Raw genomic sequence first — 18132 nt, 5'->3', positions numbered from 1 at the left:
GAATTGTTTCCAATGAAGGCTTCAGTTGAGCTGCTCCCCACCCCCCCCATCAAAATGAATGTGCCAAAACTGACAGCAAATAATTGTCCCATTACCTGAGCAATAAAGCATTACTGACAGTACAGAAGTAAATGTTCCAGCTGAACCTAATGATGGTGTACTATTTGACACCTAGTGAAATTTCATTCCTCACATTCAGTCCATTATTAAAATGTTCCTTCTGGTCTTCCTTTCTCCTATTATCCATCCACCTTTGAGTTTGACCTTGCCTATCTTCTGACACCTGCTGCTCATATCCTATCCTTTACAAAGTCCTGTTTAATCCCTCTTCCCAAATTCTTATCCCAGAAACTCTCCCCTTCCAATACCATCAGTCATTTTCTCCTATTCCAACCCCCAAAAAACATGATTTTTGACTGAAGGTCTATTATAATTATATCTTTTGGAAAAATGGACAGCAAAAAACATTACCAATGGAAAAACCTTGGATTTGACCACCGGAATATTTTTGAAGCAAGGTTTTAGAATTTATTTACCCAAGTGCAATCATTTTAGGCATCGGACATTTTTAGATTTTGAAAGAAAAGTTTAATAATTCAAGTTGCACTGCATAATTGTTCACTGGTTCATTCTGTACAAGGATTTATTTAGTTTTGCAATATTCCATGTTTTAGAAAGACTTCAAATAAGATGTGCAAGCCACTTTTTCAAAAGCCTTGCACTTGAGCTGCTGCCACCTCAGTATAACATTTCAATTTTTGTTAACAGCATTGATTTAAAACACAAAATCTGTCATTCTTTGGATGTTTTCTATATCAGTCAGAACATCAACCTGTCTTTTGCCAATTATCTTGTCTTTTTCCTTCCATATGGAGGGGGGAGTGATGTCTCCAGTGAAAAACTCCAGGACTGCATTGTTCGAGCACAAACAAGACACCGAGAAATCCATAAACTGTTCACTGAAGTGATTAATAGTGTAACACCCACAATAAATGTGAAGAGGGAGAATAATTAATTCTGTTGTAAGTTTGACTGTACAATAAATCAGTTTTTTTCTTTCAAATCATTATGTACAAGTTATTTTTACACTAAGTTAACAAAAGGACTTCTTGCTGAAACAAAAGATTTTACTATATACAATGGTTGGGCTTCATTTTTAAAAAAATATTTAAAAAAAATTCACTTCACCACAAAAAATAATAAATTCAAGAGCAATCTTAAAGTTAGAAAGAAACAAGATGGTTCATGATTTTGGTGGAGTAGGAGTCCCTCTTTTCCTTTTACTTTTTGATTGGCTGCCTGAATGCTGCTGCTGCTGTTGCTGTTGTTGCCGAAGCTGAACTGCTATAGCCATTTGATGTTGCAAGTATCGTAACTGCTGCCGGGAACGGAAGGGGAACAAAAGAACACATTTGTAAGACGTGGAGAAAAATGTTCAGATGATTAAATTATGGGCTTGACATCAACGAAATGAATCAGTTTAAATATTTTGGAAGTGTTTATAGATGGAGACAGGAAAAGAAAATTAAACCCACAAACTTAATGACTACAGTCAAGCAGCACCAGTGGCACAGAAGAGTTAGACAATTTGACACACAAACACTTGTTCTTGCAGAGCTACCTGCATGCTTGTTAGTCAACGTCTGATCTAAAAATGCTTTAGTATTTCCAGTTGGATGCAGATGTAGATGGTAACAGAACCGCAGCAAGTCAGCAACTTCTAAGAGGCATCTGTGCTAGGCTCAGTATTGTATAGGGGTGTAATATCCCAAGTTAAACAATTCTGTACTTTGCATTTTCAAATGATTTCAATTTCATCATGCTGTGACTCATTTACTTGTCTTCCTTTTGAAAAGCACAACAATATAACCCAAAGCAATGAAAACATATTGAGCACTAGCACCTTTCATAGCCATTTTCATGATGCACAGTTGACTTTGATTCCAACTGCAGGTATGTAAAAATGTATATTTTTTACATTTCTGTTTACGTTTTGGGGGGATGTAAGTGGGGAGTGTCCCAATAACATTACCTGCAGTGGTTCTCATCTTTCAATGTGCCACAAGCACTTCTTGAGCATAAGTACAAGAAAGAGGTGGATGGCTAGGATGTCATTAATGTAAATTCAATGCTCCAAAGTGATTAAATAATTGCATCCTAATTGCCCAATTTCTTTTTGACTGCCAACGCTTCCAGATTCAAAACATAAAACCTTTTAGATTTTTGGGCAGCACCTCAGTGACTTTTCTCCATTCTTTATTTTGGAGCTGAGAATTTTTTAAATTCATGTAACTGTAGCCAAGTTGCTGGATTACTTGTATCTGTTGCTGCTGCTGCAAGGCTTGTTGCTGTTGCTGCTGCAAGGCAGATGTAAGCTGGAGTCTCTGCTGAGGAAGGCTTTGCCCAGGTCTGTTCACAGCAGAGCCAAGCTGAGACAACACTACAGGGGAGATAGGTAGGGGGAAAAAGGGAGGGACAACAAGAGGTTCAAATGAGGGAGGGAACCAGGATAGGGAAAGATTGTAACAGAAAGGGGATCAGTAGAATTCACCTATTAGTCTAAATCAGAAACATAGCTAAATAATTTTAGTGAATGTAATTAGATTACAAGTATGTAATTTGTTAAATATACTGAGGGTGCATTTAATTTCTTGCTTTATTTTAGTTGGAAGCTTTCACAAGGTCCAATTAGCAGTGTTTAGAATTATAGTAATTGGTTGAGAAACATTAGCGATCTCAATGAACAGGGTTTAATTTTGTTTCGAAATGCATGCTCCCAATTCATGAAAGCTAGAATGAGCATAATTCACTTTCCTAACTTCAATTATAGTAAAATAATGCACACTCAGTACTGGAAATATGCATGCTGTTCAATTGATTAGTCAGACCACCACAATATTGGGTATAATCAGGGACTGGAAGACAAGTGGAAATGGATTGGTACACTCTCCAAACCACTCTGAAGAATTGCTATGCAAAGCAACAGACATTTGTGGGGTAGTGGAGGGGTAAAAAAAGCTCAAGGGGGAAAGGGTTAAGTGCAACAAATTAAATACATGCATTCAGGCTTTCAATGAGTTTGTGCAATCCTTTTAATACGGTGCACACTGTCAAGCAATCTGTATCTGACTGGAAGTGGCATGACAAGACGCCAAGGAAACAAATCAATCGTTAGCAGTTCATAGATGCAAAATCCAAGGCTGATAGACTAGTTAGACATTTCTGAAAGAAAATTACTCAAGATGGAAATGAAAGGAAGAGTAAGGAACATAAGTGAGAAGATGAAAGTAATAGTATGTACCTGCAGCCTGTGGAGGCACAAAACCTGCTGCCAGGTTGATGACTGCAGTCTGCTGAGCTGTCAAAGCCTGCTCCTGGCTAGCTGGAACCTGGTCAGAATTCTGCTGGACAGAACAGAGTTCCTACATCTGAGATCTATGGTACTTCGCATCAGTGTGAAATACTATTGTTATTTGAACACTTTCTAGACTAAATGTCTCAAGGATTTCCATCTCAAGGCCACAGTACTTTAATGGGATATGTTAAGAAGCTGATGACAGAGCTACAACTATTCTGACTATAAATTCAGTAATTTTGTGAAAAATAGTTCTGTTCAAAATTAAACCTACTATATCTAGATTCAGCATAATCAAACTACTTATTCCACAGTCTTGTCACCATTTCTTTTTCGCCATTTTCCCGAAACCAATGGATCTAATCTTTACGCTTGCACAGGTAACAAAGTCCAGATTTAGTTAAATTCAATGTTGATTGACGGAAGAGTGATTGATTACACTTTACAATCAAAGAGCAGGTCCTTAACTGGACAAGTTTGCTTGTGCAGATGTATTTCCCTGCTATTAGCCTCAACAATTAATACGGTATTGCCTTCTAACACAGAAGTAGCTCTTCAAAAAGGTATCTTGATACAGTATTTCTGTTGAATTCGCATATCGTTCAAACTTCCGTGAAAAGCTCAGCTTTTTAAAAGAAAAAGTCGATTCTCAGAGGGAAGCAATCTGGGACGCATTATAACAACCTGTGTATCTGAAGGAATGACCTAGTAGAAAAGTGAGAAAGTTTTATCCAGTATGAATGAAGATATTTAGAAAGAAACATGAAAGACATTCCTAGTTTAGTGCGACATTGAAGTTGGCAAAAAAAAGGAAGCATCATGCATTTTATAAAGCAATACAATAACCCATCTTACCCAAGCCAACACAAATAAAGCAACTTCAACCATCTGCTGTGAAAGTTTGCCATTGGTACTGCTGAAATTTTGTGGATTTAATAAATGGCTTAAAATTCTGAATACAACAGTCTGAGTTCCTGTATCCTGTTACAAATTAACCACTGGAGTGACTGGTTGCTTTAAGTTATACAGTAAAGTTACCGGCTGGAGTAATCTACTTGGGCTAAGATTTGCAGTTGGTGGAAATCAGGTAATTAAAACGTCTTGTTGAAGCCTCTGATAATTTAGTTCTATATTAATATGTTATTCGGTAGTATGAGACTTGCAACGTTTGATCATCTGTATGACCCATTTTTTAGTAGTTATGCTTTTGCTTTTATAGTGCATTTTTTTTCTCCGCTTCCTTTGGTTCTTTTAAAAAATATTTACAAGAAATGGATGTTCCTAAAGTTCACCGGTCTGAAATAACCTGTCGATGTAAAATGATTAAATTATGTACGCAAACACTATTAATAGAATGTAATATCAAAAAGTCACCACACCTGACTTTCTATCAATAGATGTCAGTATTGTATTATGTTATTCAATACTTTAAAACCTTTCCTCTGATTTTCTCCAGAATTAGTAATGACTTCTTCACTTTCTAAGATATTGATGCACCCTTTCAAACATAAACAAGCACATTTCGGTGAGTTGTCATTGAAGAACTTCACACCAGTTCTAGCCAGAGAGTGACACCAGACTCCTGGCTCATTCTCACCATGAAAATGACCTCCTCCAAGTAAATCGAAAATACGTTATAAGTCTTAAAATATTTTTGCATTTAATGTAATGAATACTGTTGACATTAAATAACACATTAATTTAATTAGAAGCAATGATTTAACATTCTATCAATCTTTAGTTATTCAATTGCATTTGCAGACATCACTAGATCGGAATCCTACGCTGATGCAGCAGCTAATATTTTATCTTGTGTTTTCAAATTTCAGAACCAGGATTAAAAATTACGCTTTGATGTCATTCTTAGATACTATACTAGCTTAAGTTTCAAAGTAAAATTACAATATGGCAACATTTACTACCATTATTGCAAAGCAAGCCACAAGATATTTTAGGAAGGGCCTATTAAGGCAAATATCAATTTACAATTCTAAGCTGGATTTCTACATGAGTGTGTGTCAGGTTTTAATTTTCCTGTCCATTATGAAGAATAGGGGTAAGTCGTGGGCTGGCAAGTACACGAATGAAAGATCCCATGCCCTAAAAAGCTTTATTTTTCTGTGTTCAGCATTTACATTCTCGTCATTTCAAAAGCTGCATTTACTGCTGTATTTTCCAGCTGTGTCCTGCAGTCTGCTCAGTGACTCAATTTACTAGCTTTGTAACATGTAAAGAAAATGCACCTGTTCTCCCTGCTGTTGAGGGCTGGAGGTTGCAGACTGCTGGGATGACTGTTGCTGAGAAAACTGGGGCAGCTGTTGCTGCTGTAGTGGATTGAAGATCACTGGCGGGCAACTTGACAGCTGGTATAGGATTAAAAATGTAAAATAAAGACAAAACAACTATCTAAATTTGGATTACATTATATTATCTCTATAACTACACCCCTTTTTGGCACAATGTTTTAAGAACTAACATAGAAAAACAAATCTGTTACAATTTTTTCTAAGTGTGCCTGTAAATGACACTCAGCAGGTCTGGCAACCTTTGTAGACAGCTAACCTTTCAGGTCTGTGACCCTTCATCAGAATGTAATAGGTTTTAAGCAACTGGGGGGGTGGGGGGGAAACAAAAGGGAAGGAGGGTGGAGGGTTGGTGAGATTAAATGACAAGAGTTCATGCTGCAACGTCAAAGGGAGTAAGTAGCAATGAAACAAGTAAAGAAACTAAAGATATGTCTAGAACAGACGTGAATGGCAGCAACATGAACATCTGTCATCTGAAAGCAAGGAAAAGAAACAAAGCAGTAATGAAAAAGGAAGCGCAAAGAGGCACAGTTTTGATCTAAAATGATTGAATTCCATGTTCAGTCCTGAAGGTTGTAAAGTGCCCAGCCAGAAAGATCCGGTGCTGTTTCTCAAGCTTGCGTCTAACTTCATTGGAACATAGCAGGAAGCCCAGGACAGAGAGATTGAGTGGGAGCAAAGTAGGGAATTAAAATTATATGCAACTGTTAATTTGGGGTCATGTTTGTGGACTGGCTGGAGGTTTCCTCAAGGCTTAATTGGAATACTGTTGTACACCATAAGGCTGCAGTCTTTTAGTCTATGCCGAATAAGCTCAGCCAGGGGAGCAACACCTGAGCACCGTTACTTGGCTAAAACATAGTAGGCCTGCTATGACCAACAGAACTTTCTTCTATGCGATGTCACCGCAGCAAGTCAGTTCCTTCGGGAAAAATACTTAATTTGAAGGATTCAACAATCATTTTCCAGCATAGTTTTTATGCTCATTTAGCATTGATAAAGCAGTAGGTCCGAAAGCAATAACAGACAGATCAGATTGGAAGAAAGATGGAAAATTAAAATAACAGGCAACTGGAAAGTTAGTCATTCTTGCAGACTAGTTGGAGATGGTCCATAAAACCGTTACCCCATCTTTATTTGCTCTCCCCGATGTAGAAATCGTATCGTGAGCAGTGAATACAGTGTACTAACTTTAAAGAACAGCCTTCTCAACTTGTCCTGCCATCTTCAAAGACTTGACACATATAGTCCCAGGTGTCTCTGTTCCTGCACCTCCTTTAAAATTGTACCATTTAGCTTATTTGCTCTTCTCAGTCTTCCAATCAAAATGCATCACTTCAGACTTCTCTACATTAAATTGCATCTGTCATGTGCCTGCGCATTTCACTAGTCTGTCTCTGTGTTTACTACTTTTCAGAGTTCTGTCTCATCTAAAAATATTGAAATTATTCCCTTTATCCAAAGCTTTCTATTCTCATGTTTGAAGTTTAAAATTAATTTGCTGCTGTTAGCATTGTCCAAGGGAACAGGGAGCCTCATTAGTCCGTTTGGAGAATGAATGAAAATTTGTCTAAATTCAGATAAAAGATAACAAACCATCTCATTGTTCTGTTCTGCTCTATGGAGCAATGTATGAAAATGACTAAATCCAATAATTAACCCAGTAACAACAAATGACCAATAGACTAATTACAACAAGCCTGATTTGAGATGAGGTGCTAATTTAAGGTTAAAAGTGGGATTCGGGAGTCAGTTTGTTGCTTGCCAATTGGACTATGGTTATGGAGGTACTGAATGCTCCCTGAGTCAGTCGTTGTCAGTTCAGGAACCTGAGGGAGATTCACACTTCTACCTGCCATGATCACCCAAACAAAGTTTGTGAATGTCAGTCGTATTTGGTAAAATACCTTTTTACTTGTAAAAATAAACTTCTGTTTTTTCTGTAGCTGGTTAAAGTCTTGTCAGAACCAAAGTGGATCTATTGAGTTAGAGAGCAAGGTCAGATAAAATAAAACTCTGTAAAAGTTGACGGTTCCTTTGATCAATCTTGCCACACCCTTTTTTCCCCCTTCCATATCCTTTTTGAATACCTTGTAACCTGGAATATTAAGTTCCTGATGCTCCCTGTGTTTGAGGTAGGTCTCTTCAGTAGCTAGTACCTACAACTATCAACTTTATTTATCTCACATTGTGCATTTGTGCACATTTACTTCAAACCTATCCCGTATCCATCTTTAATTTCCCCCTTGTGATCCCACCTATTTCTACTAATCTCCAGTCCAAAGATGTGCGGGTTAGGTGGATTGGCCATGCTAAATTGCCCGTAGTGTGCTAATAAAAGTAAGGTTAAGGGGGGGGGGGGGTTTGTTGGGTTACGGGTATAGGGTGGATACGTGGGTTTGAGTAGGGTGATCATGGCTCGGCACAACATTGAGGGACGAAGGGCCTGTTCTGTGCTGTACTGTTCTATGTTCTATGGTTTGTCTCTCCGAGTCTGCCCTGCATCTTGTTTCACCTCTCCAATGTTTCATTTTGCTGCTCCTCCCCAGCTAAATTAGTTTAAACCGTAGCCAATAGAATTAGTTAATCTCTCCACAAGTACACTGGACCCAGGACTGTTGAGGTCCCTGCTGCCCGAGGAATCTGTAGCCCTCCCTCTTGTATCATTTCTCCAGCCATGCATTAGCCTGCCTTATTTTGCAGCATATTACAACCAGTATTAAACAATATGTTTGATTGTGTTTGGGCAGCTCCCAGTAGCCCCAAAGATATAACGAAAAAGCAAACAAAATCAATCGATTAACATTTTCTGAAGATTTCTTGGAACCAAAGCAAAAATAGTGCAAGGTATCACTAAGCAAGCCATGTTTAATCCTGCTATTGTTAGGTACAAAAATGTATAATTTTGCAAAGAGAATCTACATTTTACTTCTAGTTCATCATGCCAGGAATAAGTTCACAACAAAGATAATGCAAGAGAAAGTTAAATCCAAAGAACTGTAAGAAACAGGAAATTGCTGAGGATAGACATGGAATAATGCATATGAAATATGTACAAAACAAATGCCCAATGGCAGGAATTGAAGAAGAAGCAACCTTTCATTCATCCACAGCATTTAGAGTGAACTAAATTATTATAATTTAATGCTATTTAACTGTTTAAAATGCATGAAATTAAGAGATTCTAGGTATACATATGCATAATCAAATGACTGGTGAAAACGTGGGTGCTGTGCTGCTTGCGCCTTTGCAAGATCATCTACAGTAACCAATTGGAATTGCAATGTTTCATTCTATTATCCTTGTGGGCCGTATAAAAATACTCAATTTATCTTTGCGGGGGAGGGAAACAAAAAGGTGAGTGGAAGGTCATTAATAAAGCAGCTAAAAATGATTGGGCAGAGGATACTTCCCTGAGAAAGTCCTGCAATAATGTTTTGGTGCTGAGATGATTGGTCTCTACCAACCAGAACCATCTTCCTTGTATTAATTATGACTCTAACCAGGTTTCCCTGATACCCTGAAAGGGTAAACCATTTCGGACAGATATAAGGAGACATTTCTTCACACAAAGAGTGGTGAGCCTGTGGAATTCATTATCACAGGAAGTAGTTGATGCTAAAACTTTAATATATTCAAGAGGCGGCTAGCAATCGGGGAGAATGAGATCAAAGGCTATGGGGAGAAAGCAGAATTAGGCTATTGAGTTGGAAGATCAGCCATGATCATGATGAATGGCGGAGCAGGCTCAAAGGGCCAAAAGGTCTACTGCTCCTATCTTCTATGTATCTATGTATGTAACTTAGGACTGCTTAACGCCATACCCGGTCAATAGCTGTCAAGGGCAGCGATTCTCACCTCACCTCGAGAATTCAGCTTTTATCCATGTTTGGACCAAGATTTTAATGAGACCTGGAGTAGAATGGTTCTTGCAGAACCCAAATTAAGCACTGCTGAGTATATTATTGCTGAGTAAGTGCAGCTCAATAGTGTTATGACTGGTGTCTGGTGCTGAGAACCTCGAGAGGCGGCAAGATTAGATCATTAACTTGGCACTGGTTGAAGATGGTTGCCTTGTCTTTTGTTCTGACGTATGGGGTTCTGCCATCATTCAGTGTGCAATGTGCATTCTTTTGTTTGCCAAAATTTGAGGTGTAACTATTACTGCAGAACAAGGCAGCAGCGCGGGTTCAATTCCCGTACCGACCTCCCGAACAGGCGCCAGAATGTGGCGACAAGGGGCTTTTCACAGTAACGTCATTGAAGTCTACTTGTGACAAGCGATTATTATTACTATTATTCACAGAAATGTCACTGAAGAAATGCATTTTTTTGAAGTGTACAAGGAACGTACAAGTTATATTTTGAAAAAACTCGAACATTGTGTGCCTCTGACCAAATGTTGAAATAAATTAGATATATTTATATGCGCCAATAACAGCAATAAATTTCAAAAACAGTCATCATGGTTCCTCTGTACATGTATACATCGCCTCTTATAAATTATATACACTTGCTTGCAATCAATACATTTTAGAACCTTTAAATGACAATATATAAAGAATTAAAATATTTTGCCTGCCAGCAAACATGCCATCACAGCATCCTAGAAGGAACTGAATTTTTGTTTAATCAATGACAGTCAGGAAACCAATGATCACTACCTCAGAGAGGAAGCAATAATTCAAGTATTTTCCACTTTGGATTTGCTGGCTCATATTCAAGGCCTTGCATAAAAAACACTTATAATAATGTTTTTTGCACTGGAGTGCTGAGCTTGTGGCATTTGAGTGCTACAGTGAGAGTTTAGTGACTGAGGGAGTTAGGTGAGGAGGGAGTAAGGTGCTCCTTACATTTCATTTCCTATATTTATCAAAGAGCGTGAAGGGAGCCAGGAGTTTAGAGTACAGCTGACTGGAAGTAGAGTCGGAGGGCGGAGGTCCAGTTGGTCCAAGGGGCAGCTAATTCAGTAAAGTAAGAGGGGATGGAGGCTAGGGCAGTTGCATGCTCCTCCTGTAGGATGTGGGTGGTGAGGGAAACCACTGGTGTCCCTGCTGACTATACCTGCAGGAAGTGCACCCAACTCCAGCTCCTCCGAGACCGTGTTAAGGTACTGGAGCTGGATGAACTTCGGATCATCCGGGAGGCAGAGGGGGTCATAGAGAAGAGTTACAGGGAGGTAGCCACACCAAAGGTACTGGACAAGAGTAGCTGGGTTACAGTCAGGGGAAAGAAAACTAACAGACAGACAGTGCAGGGATCCCTCGTGGCCGTTCCCCTTCAAAACAAGTATACCGTTTTGGATGCTGTTGGGGGGGATGACCTACCGGGGGAAGGCCCCAGCGGCCAGGTCTCTGGCACTGAGTCTGACTCTGGGGCTCAGAAGGGAAGGGGGGAGCATAGAAAAGCAATAGTAATAGGAGATTCAATGGTTAGAGGAATAGATAGGAGATTCTGTGGTCGCGAGCGAGACTCCCGAAAGGTATGTTGCCTCCCGGGTGCCAGGGCCAGGGATGTCTCGGATCGTGTCTTCAGGATCCTGAAGGGGGAGGGTGAGCAGCCAGAAGTCGTGGTGCACATTGGTACCAACGATGTAGGTAGGAAAAAGGGTGTGGAGGTAATAAACAAGTTTAGGGAGTTAGGCTGGAAGTTAAAGGCCAGGACAGACAGAGTTGTCATCTCTGGTTTGTTGCCGGTGCCACGTGATAGCGAGGTTAGAAATAGGGAGAGAGTGCAGTTGAACACGTGGCTGCAGGAATGGTGTAGGAGGGAGGGCTTCAGGTATTTGGATAATTGGAGCGCATTCTGGGGAAGGTGGGACCTGTACAAGCAGGACGGGTTGCATCTGAACCAGAGGGGCACCAAATCGTGGGGGGGAGGTTTTCTAGTACTCTTCGGGAGGGTTTAAACTAATTTGGCAGGGAAATGGGAACCGGATTTGTAGTCCAGCAACTAAGGAAGACGATAGTCAGGATGCCAAAGCACGTAGTGATGCAGTGGGGAAGGTAACAATGACAAAGGAGAGTACTTGCAGGCAAGGAGATGGGTTGACATGTGTATACTTTAATACAAGAAGCATCAGGAATAAGGTGGGTTAACTTAAGGCATGGATCGGTACTTGGGACTACGATGTGGTGGCCATCACGGAAACTTGGATAGAAGAGGGGCAGAAATGGTTGTTGGAGGTCCCTGGTTATTGATGTTTCAACAAGATTAGGGAGGATGGTAAAAGAGGTGGGGGGTGGGGGGGGGGGGGGCATTGTTAATTAGAGATAGTATAACAGGTGCAGAAAGGCAGTTCGAGGGGGATCTGCCTACTGAGGTAATATGGGTTGAAGTCAGAAATAGGAAAGGAGCAGTCACCTTGTTGGGAGTTTTCTATAGGCCCCCCAAAAGCAGCAGAGATGTGGAGGAACAGATTGGGAAACAGATTTTGGAAAGGTGCAGAAGTCACAGGGTAGTAGTCATGGGTGACTTCAACTTCCCAAACATTGAGTGGAAACTCTTTAGATCAAATAGTTTGGATGGGGTAGTGTTTGTGCAGTGTGTCCAGGAAGCTTTACTAACACAGTATGTAGATTGTCCGACCAGAGGGGAGGCCATATTGGATTTGGTACTTGGTAATGAACCAGGGCAGGTGATAGATTTGTTAGTGGGGGAGCATTTTGGAGGTAGTGACCACAATTCTGTGACTTCACTTTAGTTATGGAGAGGGATAGGTGCGTGCAACAGGGCAAGGTTTATCATTGGGGGAAGGGTAAATACAATGCTGTCAGACAAGAATTCAAGTGCAGAAGTTGGGAAAATAGGCTGTCTGGGAAGGACACAAGTGAAATGTGGAACTTGTTCAAGGAACAGGTACTGCGTGTCTTTGATATGTATGTCCCTGTCAGGCAGGGAAGAGATGGTCGAATGAGGGAACCATGGTTGACAAGAGAGGTTGAATGTCTTGTTAAGAGGAAGAAGGAGACTTATGTAAGGCTGAAGAAACAAGGTTCAGACAGGGCGCTGGAGGGATACAAGATAGCCAGGAGGGAACTGAAGAAAGGGATTAGGAGAGCTAAGAGAGGGCATGAAAAATCTTTGGCGGGTAGGATCAAGGAAAACCCCAAGGCCTTTTACACATATGTGAGAAATATGAGAATGACTAGAGCGAGGGTAGGTCCGATTAAGGACAGTAGCGGGAGATTGTGTATTGTATCTGAAGAGATAGGAGAGATCTTGAACAAGTATTTTTCTTCAGTATTTACAAACGAGAGGGGCCATATTGTTGGAGAGGACAGCGTGAAGCAGACTGATAAGCTTGACGAGATACTTGTCAGGAAGGAAGATGTGTTGCGCGTTTTGAAAAACTTGAGGATAGACAAGTCCCCCGGGCCTGACGGGATATATCCAAGGATTCTATTGGAAGCAAGAAATGAAATTGCAGAGCCGTTGGCAATGATCTTTTTGTCCTCGCTGTCAACAGGGGTGGTACCAGAGGATTGGAGAGTGGCGAATGTCGTGCCCCTGTTCAAAAAAGGGAATAGGGATAACCCTGGGAATTACAGGCCAGTTAGTCTTACTTCGGTGGTAGGCAAAGTAATGGAAAGAGTACTGAGGGATAGGATTTCTGAGCATCTGGAAAGGCATTGCTTGATTAAGGATAGTCAGCACGGATTTGTGAGTAGTAGGTCTTGCCTTACAAGTCTTATTGACTACTTTGAGGAGGTGACCAAGCATGTGGATGAAGGTAAAGCAGTGGATGTAGTGTACATGGATTTTAGTAAGGCATTTGATAAGGTTCCCCATGGTAGGCTTATGCAGAAAGTAAGGAGGCATGGGATAGTGGGAAATTTGGCCAGTTGGATAACAAACTGGCTAACCAATAGAAGACAGAGAGTGGTGGTGAATGGCAAATATTCAGCCTGGAGCCCAGTTATCAGTGGCGTACCGCAGGGATCAGTTCTGGGTCCTCTGCTGTTTGTGATTTTCATTAACGACTTGGATGAGGGAGTTGAAGGGTGGGTCAGTAAATTTGCAGATGATACGAAGATTGGTGGAGTTGTGGATAGTGAGGAGGGCTGTTGTCGGCCTCAAAGAGACATAGATAGAATGCAGAGCTGGGCTGAGAAGTGGCAGATGGAGTTTAACCCTGACAAGTGTGAGGTTGTCCATTTTGGAAACCCAAATATGAATGCGGAATACAGGGTTAATGGTAGGGTTCTTGGCAATGTGGAGGAGCAGAGAGATCTTGGGGTCTATGTTCATAGATCTTTGAAAGTTGCCACTCAAGTGGATAGAGCTGTGAAGAAGGCCTATGGTGTGCTAGCGTTCATTAGCAGAGGGATTGAATTTAAGAGCCGTGAGGTGATGATGCAGCTGTACAAAACCTTGGTAAGGCCACATTTGGAGTACTGTGTGCAGTTCTGGTCACCTCATTTTAGGAAGGATGTGGAAGTTTTGGAAAAGGTGCAAAGGAGATTTACCAGGATGTTGCCTGGAATGGAGAGTAGGTCATACGAGGAAAGGTTGAGGGTGCTAGGCCTTTTCTCATTAGAACGGAGAAGGATGAGGGGCGACTTGATAGAGGTTTATAAGGTGATTAGGGGAATAGATAGAGTAGACAGTCAGAAACTTTTTCCCCGGGTGGAACACACCATTACAAGGGGACATAAATTTAAGATAAATGGTGGAAGATATAGAGGGGATGTCAGAGGTAGGTTCTTTACCCAGAGAGTAGTGGGGGCATGGAATGCACTGCCCGTGGAAGTAGTTGAGTCGGAAAAGTTAGGGACCTTCAAGCGGCTATTGGATAGGTACATGGATTAAGGTAGAATAATGGAGTGTAGGTTAACTTCTTAAGGGCAGCACGGTAGCATTGTGGATAGCACAATTGCTTCACAGCTCCAGGGTCCCAAGTTCGATTTCGACTTGGGTCGCTGTCTGTGTGGAGTCTGCACATCCTCCCCGTGACTGCGTGGGTTTCCTCCGGGTACTCCGGTTTCCTCCCACAGTCCAAAGATGTGCAGGTTGGGTGGATTGGCCATGAAAAATTGTCCAAAATTCTATGATTAACCTAGGACAAAAGTTCGGCGCAACATCGTGGGCCGAAGGGCCTGTTCTGTGCTGTATTTCTCTATCTATCTATCTAATGTGTATGTACACATGTGGGTGTTATTTTGTTTCAGCTACCTAGGGTGCTGGAGAAGGCCTGAAGGATTTGACTTCACTTGAAGACTGTTGACGTATTAGATATTTGAAAAATAAGTGTAGTTTTATGCATTCTTGGAATTGAATTCAATTTCACACACAACAAATTATGTCATCATTGGATGGAGGAACTTTGCAACATTAGTTTTAGAATTTTTGGCTATCACTTTCAGCCAGTAGTCTTCCTCGCATATTTCAAACCACTTTTTTGTCAGATGTGGCAGTGTAACAAAAGTAGGAAAGATGCAAAAACATAAAACACACACACACACTATGAATTTCATTGGAAAAGTTCCAAGCCAGAAGAGAAATGCTAGGTGAAGTCTGAACTATATGTAAACAAGGCTTTTTCAAAATGTATGTCAAAGCTCCACATAGGACTTTGATTGCCAAAATAGTCAAGTTTGCTTGGAGCACTGCAGCACCTGTCTTGATTTGTCAGATTAAGAATATCATTGGGGGGCCTCACGGTAGCATGGTGGTTAGCATCAATGCTTCACAGCTCCAGGGTCCCAGGTTCGATTCCCGGCTGGGTCACTGTCTGTGTGGAGTCTGCACGTCCTCCCTGTGTGTGCGTGGGTTTCCTCCGGGTGCTCCGGTTTCCTCCCACAGTCCAAAGATGTGCGGGTTAGATGGATTGGCCATGCTGAATTGCCCGTAGTGTAAGGTTAATGGGGGGATTGTTGGGTTACGGGTATACGGGTTACGTGGGTTTAAGTAGGGTGATCATTGCTCGGCACAACATCGAGGGCCGAAGGGCCTGTTCTGTGCTGTACTGTTCTATGTTCTATTGTATGCAAGTTACTCCAGGGTTGCCACCTTATGGTGTTAATGGAAAAAAATTGACTAAAACATCAAATAAAATTAACATACAGCCTTAATATAGGGTTAATAATGGACCTAGGTGGTTGAAATAAACACCTAAACCAAAATAATGTAATTATGCTCCAGAAACTCCATTAAAAGGATCCATACTGTTTCAAATTTTATCCATTAATATAGGTAATATTAAATTTTCATGCAGACTCAGTTTTTTTGTTGTGCTTGTGAATAAGGGCTCAGTATTTAATACATTTTGTTAGTTACATTTCCTTTTGTACTTTCGGGCATATTTCTCAGATTTTCATAATTTAAAAGTATTATCGTTTTATTTTGAAATATGCTTTGGGATGTCCTAATTTAGGAATCTCAAATCACTTTGAAAGCAGCATTTGTATCTTTAGCATTGGTAAAATGGGTTTGTAAGTGAATGTGAATTAGCACTGCCATTGTCGGGCCCCTTTAATGATTCTAAATTGTTGCACAATACACCAGGTAGGAGGGACATCATAGAATCTACAGTGCAGAAGGTGGCCATTCGGACCATTGAGTCTGCACCGGCCCTGGGAAAGAGCACCCTAACCAAACCCATACTTCAACCCTCCCTCGTAACCCATCCAACCTTTTTGAACACTAAGGGCAATTTAGCATGGCCAATCCAACTAACCTGCACATCTTTGGACTGTGGGAGGAAACCCACGCAGACACGGGGAGAACGTGTAGACTCCACACAGCCAGTGACCCAAGCCGGGAATCGAACCTGGGACCCTGGAGCTGTGAAGCAACTGTGCTAACCACTATGCTAATCTATTTATTCAATTCGTTACATTAATCATGAAGGAGAGTTTCAACCAATCTTTACATCAGCCATTAACTTACTGCCCTATTTTCGGGAACACAAACGCTGTTTGAACCGACTAGCTAAATTTGAACTTTTTTTTAAGAAACATTTTATTGAGGTATTTCTGGTACAACAACAAAATAAACAATATATATGAAACCATAAAAATAGTGCAAAAGCTCTTGTACAGGTCCCACCCATACTGACCCCCTACTCTAATCTAAACTACTACCACCCCTCGCCCCCGGTCTGCTGACGATTAATTTCCTGCAAAGAAGTCGGCGACGAACGGTTGCCACCTCCGGGTGAACCCTAACAGTGATCCTCTCAAGGCGAATTTGATTTTCTCCGAACAGAGAAAGCTAGCCATGTCCGATAGCCAGGTCTCTGACTTTGGGGGCTTTGAGTCCCTCCATGCTAATAGTATCCATCTCCGGGCTACCAGGGAAGCAAAGGCCAGAACGTCTGCCTCTTTCTCCTCTGGATTCCTGGGTCTTCTGACACCCCGAAAATCGCCACCTCTGGACTCAGTGCCAACCTTGTTTTTAACACCGTGGACATGACGTCCGCAAACCCCTGCCAAAATCCCCATAGCTTTGGATATGTCCAAAACATGTGGACATGGTTCGCCGGTCCTCCCGCACATTTTGCGCACTTGTCCTCCACCCCAAAGAATCTGCTCATCCGGGCCACTGTCAGGTGAGCCATGTGAACAACCTTAAATTGTATCAGGCAGAGCCTGGCACATGTTGCGGACACGTTGATTCTACCCAACGCATCTGCCCATAGACCATCTTCTATCTCACCTCCCAGCTCCTCCTCCCACTTACACTTCAGCTCCTCGGTCTGCGTCTCCTCCGATCCTATTAGCTTCTTATAGATGTCCTAGACGCTCCCTTCTCCTACCCACCTCTAGAAACTACCCTGGTCCTGAATCCCCCTTAGCGGTAGGAGCGGGAAGGTTGACACCTGTTTACGAAGGAAGACCCGCACCTGCAGATACCTTAATTTGTTTCCCCTCGCCAACCCAAACTTTTCCTCCAACGCCCTCATACTCGGAAAGCTCCCCCTCTGTGAACATATTCCCCATCCTCTCAATCCCTGCTCTCCACCATAACTGGAACCCCCATCCATACTCCCCGGGGCAAACTGGTGATTATCACAGATTGGGGCCCAGACCAATGCTCCCACATGCCGCCTCCACTGGCCCCAAACTCTCAGGTCCGCCATCACCACTGGACTGGTGGAGTACCGTGCCGGCGGGAACTGCAGAGGCGCAGTTACCAACGTCCCCAAACTGGTGCCCTTACATGAAGCCGCCTCCATATGCACCCACGCCGAACCTTCCCCCACTACCAACTTCCTGATCATGGCTATATTAGCCGCCCAGTAATAGTTGCTAAATTTTGGCAGTGCCAGCCCGCCCTCTCCCCGACTCTGCTCAAGCATTACCTTCCTTACACGCGGGCCTTGCCGCCCAGACGAAGCCCGTGATCACTCTGTTGACCCGCTTAAAAAAGGACTGCGGAATAAAGATGGGGAAACACTGAGATACAAATGGGAACCTTGGGAGGACCGTTATCTTCACCGTTTGCACCCTCCCAGCCAGAGACAACAGA

At 41.9% G+C, this 18132-nt stretch overlaps 2 protein-coding genes across 12 annotated transcripts in view; one reads left to right on the top strand and one right to left on the bottom strand.

Annotated features, from left to right (window-relative positions):
- The window catches only part of exosc8 (exosome component 8), a 35702-nt gene extending 34639 nt beyond the window's left edge, over window positions 1-1063 (top strand). Inside the window, exon 11 of the mRNA XM_038818445.1 lies at window positions 876-1063. Coding sequence (XP_038674373.1) covers window positions 876-1015 — 140 coding nt within the window. The 3' untranslated portion in view covers window positions 1016-1063. The remainder of the gene's footprint in view (window positions 1-875) is intronic.
- The window catches only part of supt20 (SPT20 homolog, SAGA complex component), a 101234-nt gene continuing 83667 nt past the window's right edge, over window positions 566-18132 (bottom strand). For 3 of the 11 annotated variants that reach the window (XM_038818436.1, XM_038818435.1, XM_038818432.1), the window contains 4 exons: window positions 5599-5718; window positions 3302-3401; window positions 2316-2440; window positions 566-1378 (listed from right to left, as the gene is read on the bottom strand). In XM_038818436.1, the coding sequence (XP_038674364.1) occupies window positions 1244-1378; window positions 2316-2440; window positions 3302-3401; window positions 5599-5718 (480 nt within the window). In that variant the 3' untranslated portion in view covers window positions 566-1243. The remainder of the gene's footprint in view (window positions 1379-2315; window positions 2441-3301; window positions 3402-5598; window positions 5719-18132) is intronic. The other 8 variants (XM_038818434.1, XM_038818437.1, XM_038818438.1 and 5 more) reach the window with 8 other exon arrangements.

Source organism: Scyliorhinus canicula, chromosome 14 (assembly GCF_902713615.1).
Source record: "Scyliorhinus canicula chromosome 14, sScyCan1.1, whole genome shotgun sequence".
NCBI classification, from domain to species: domain Eukaryota; kingdom Metazoa; phylum Chordata; class Chondrichthyes; order Carcharhiniformes; family Scyliorhinidae; genus Scyliorhinus; species Scyliorhinus canicula.
Note: the sequence above shows the minus strand (reverse complement) of the source record. Positions and strands in the feature narration are given on the sequence as shown.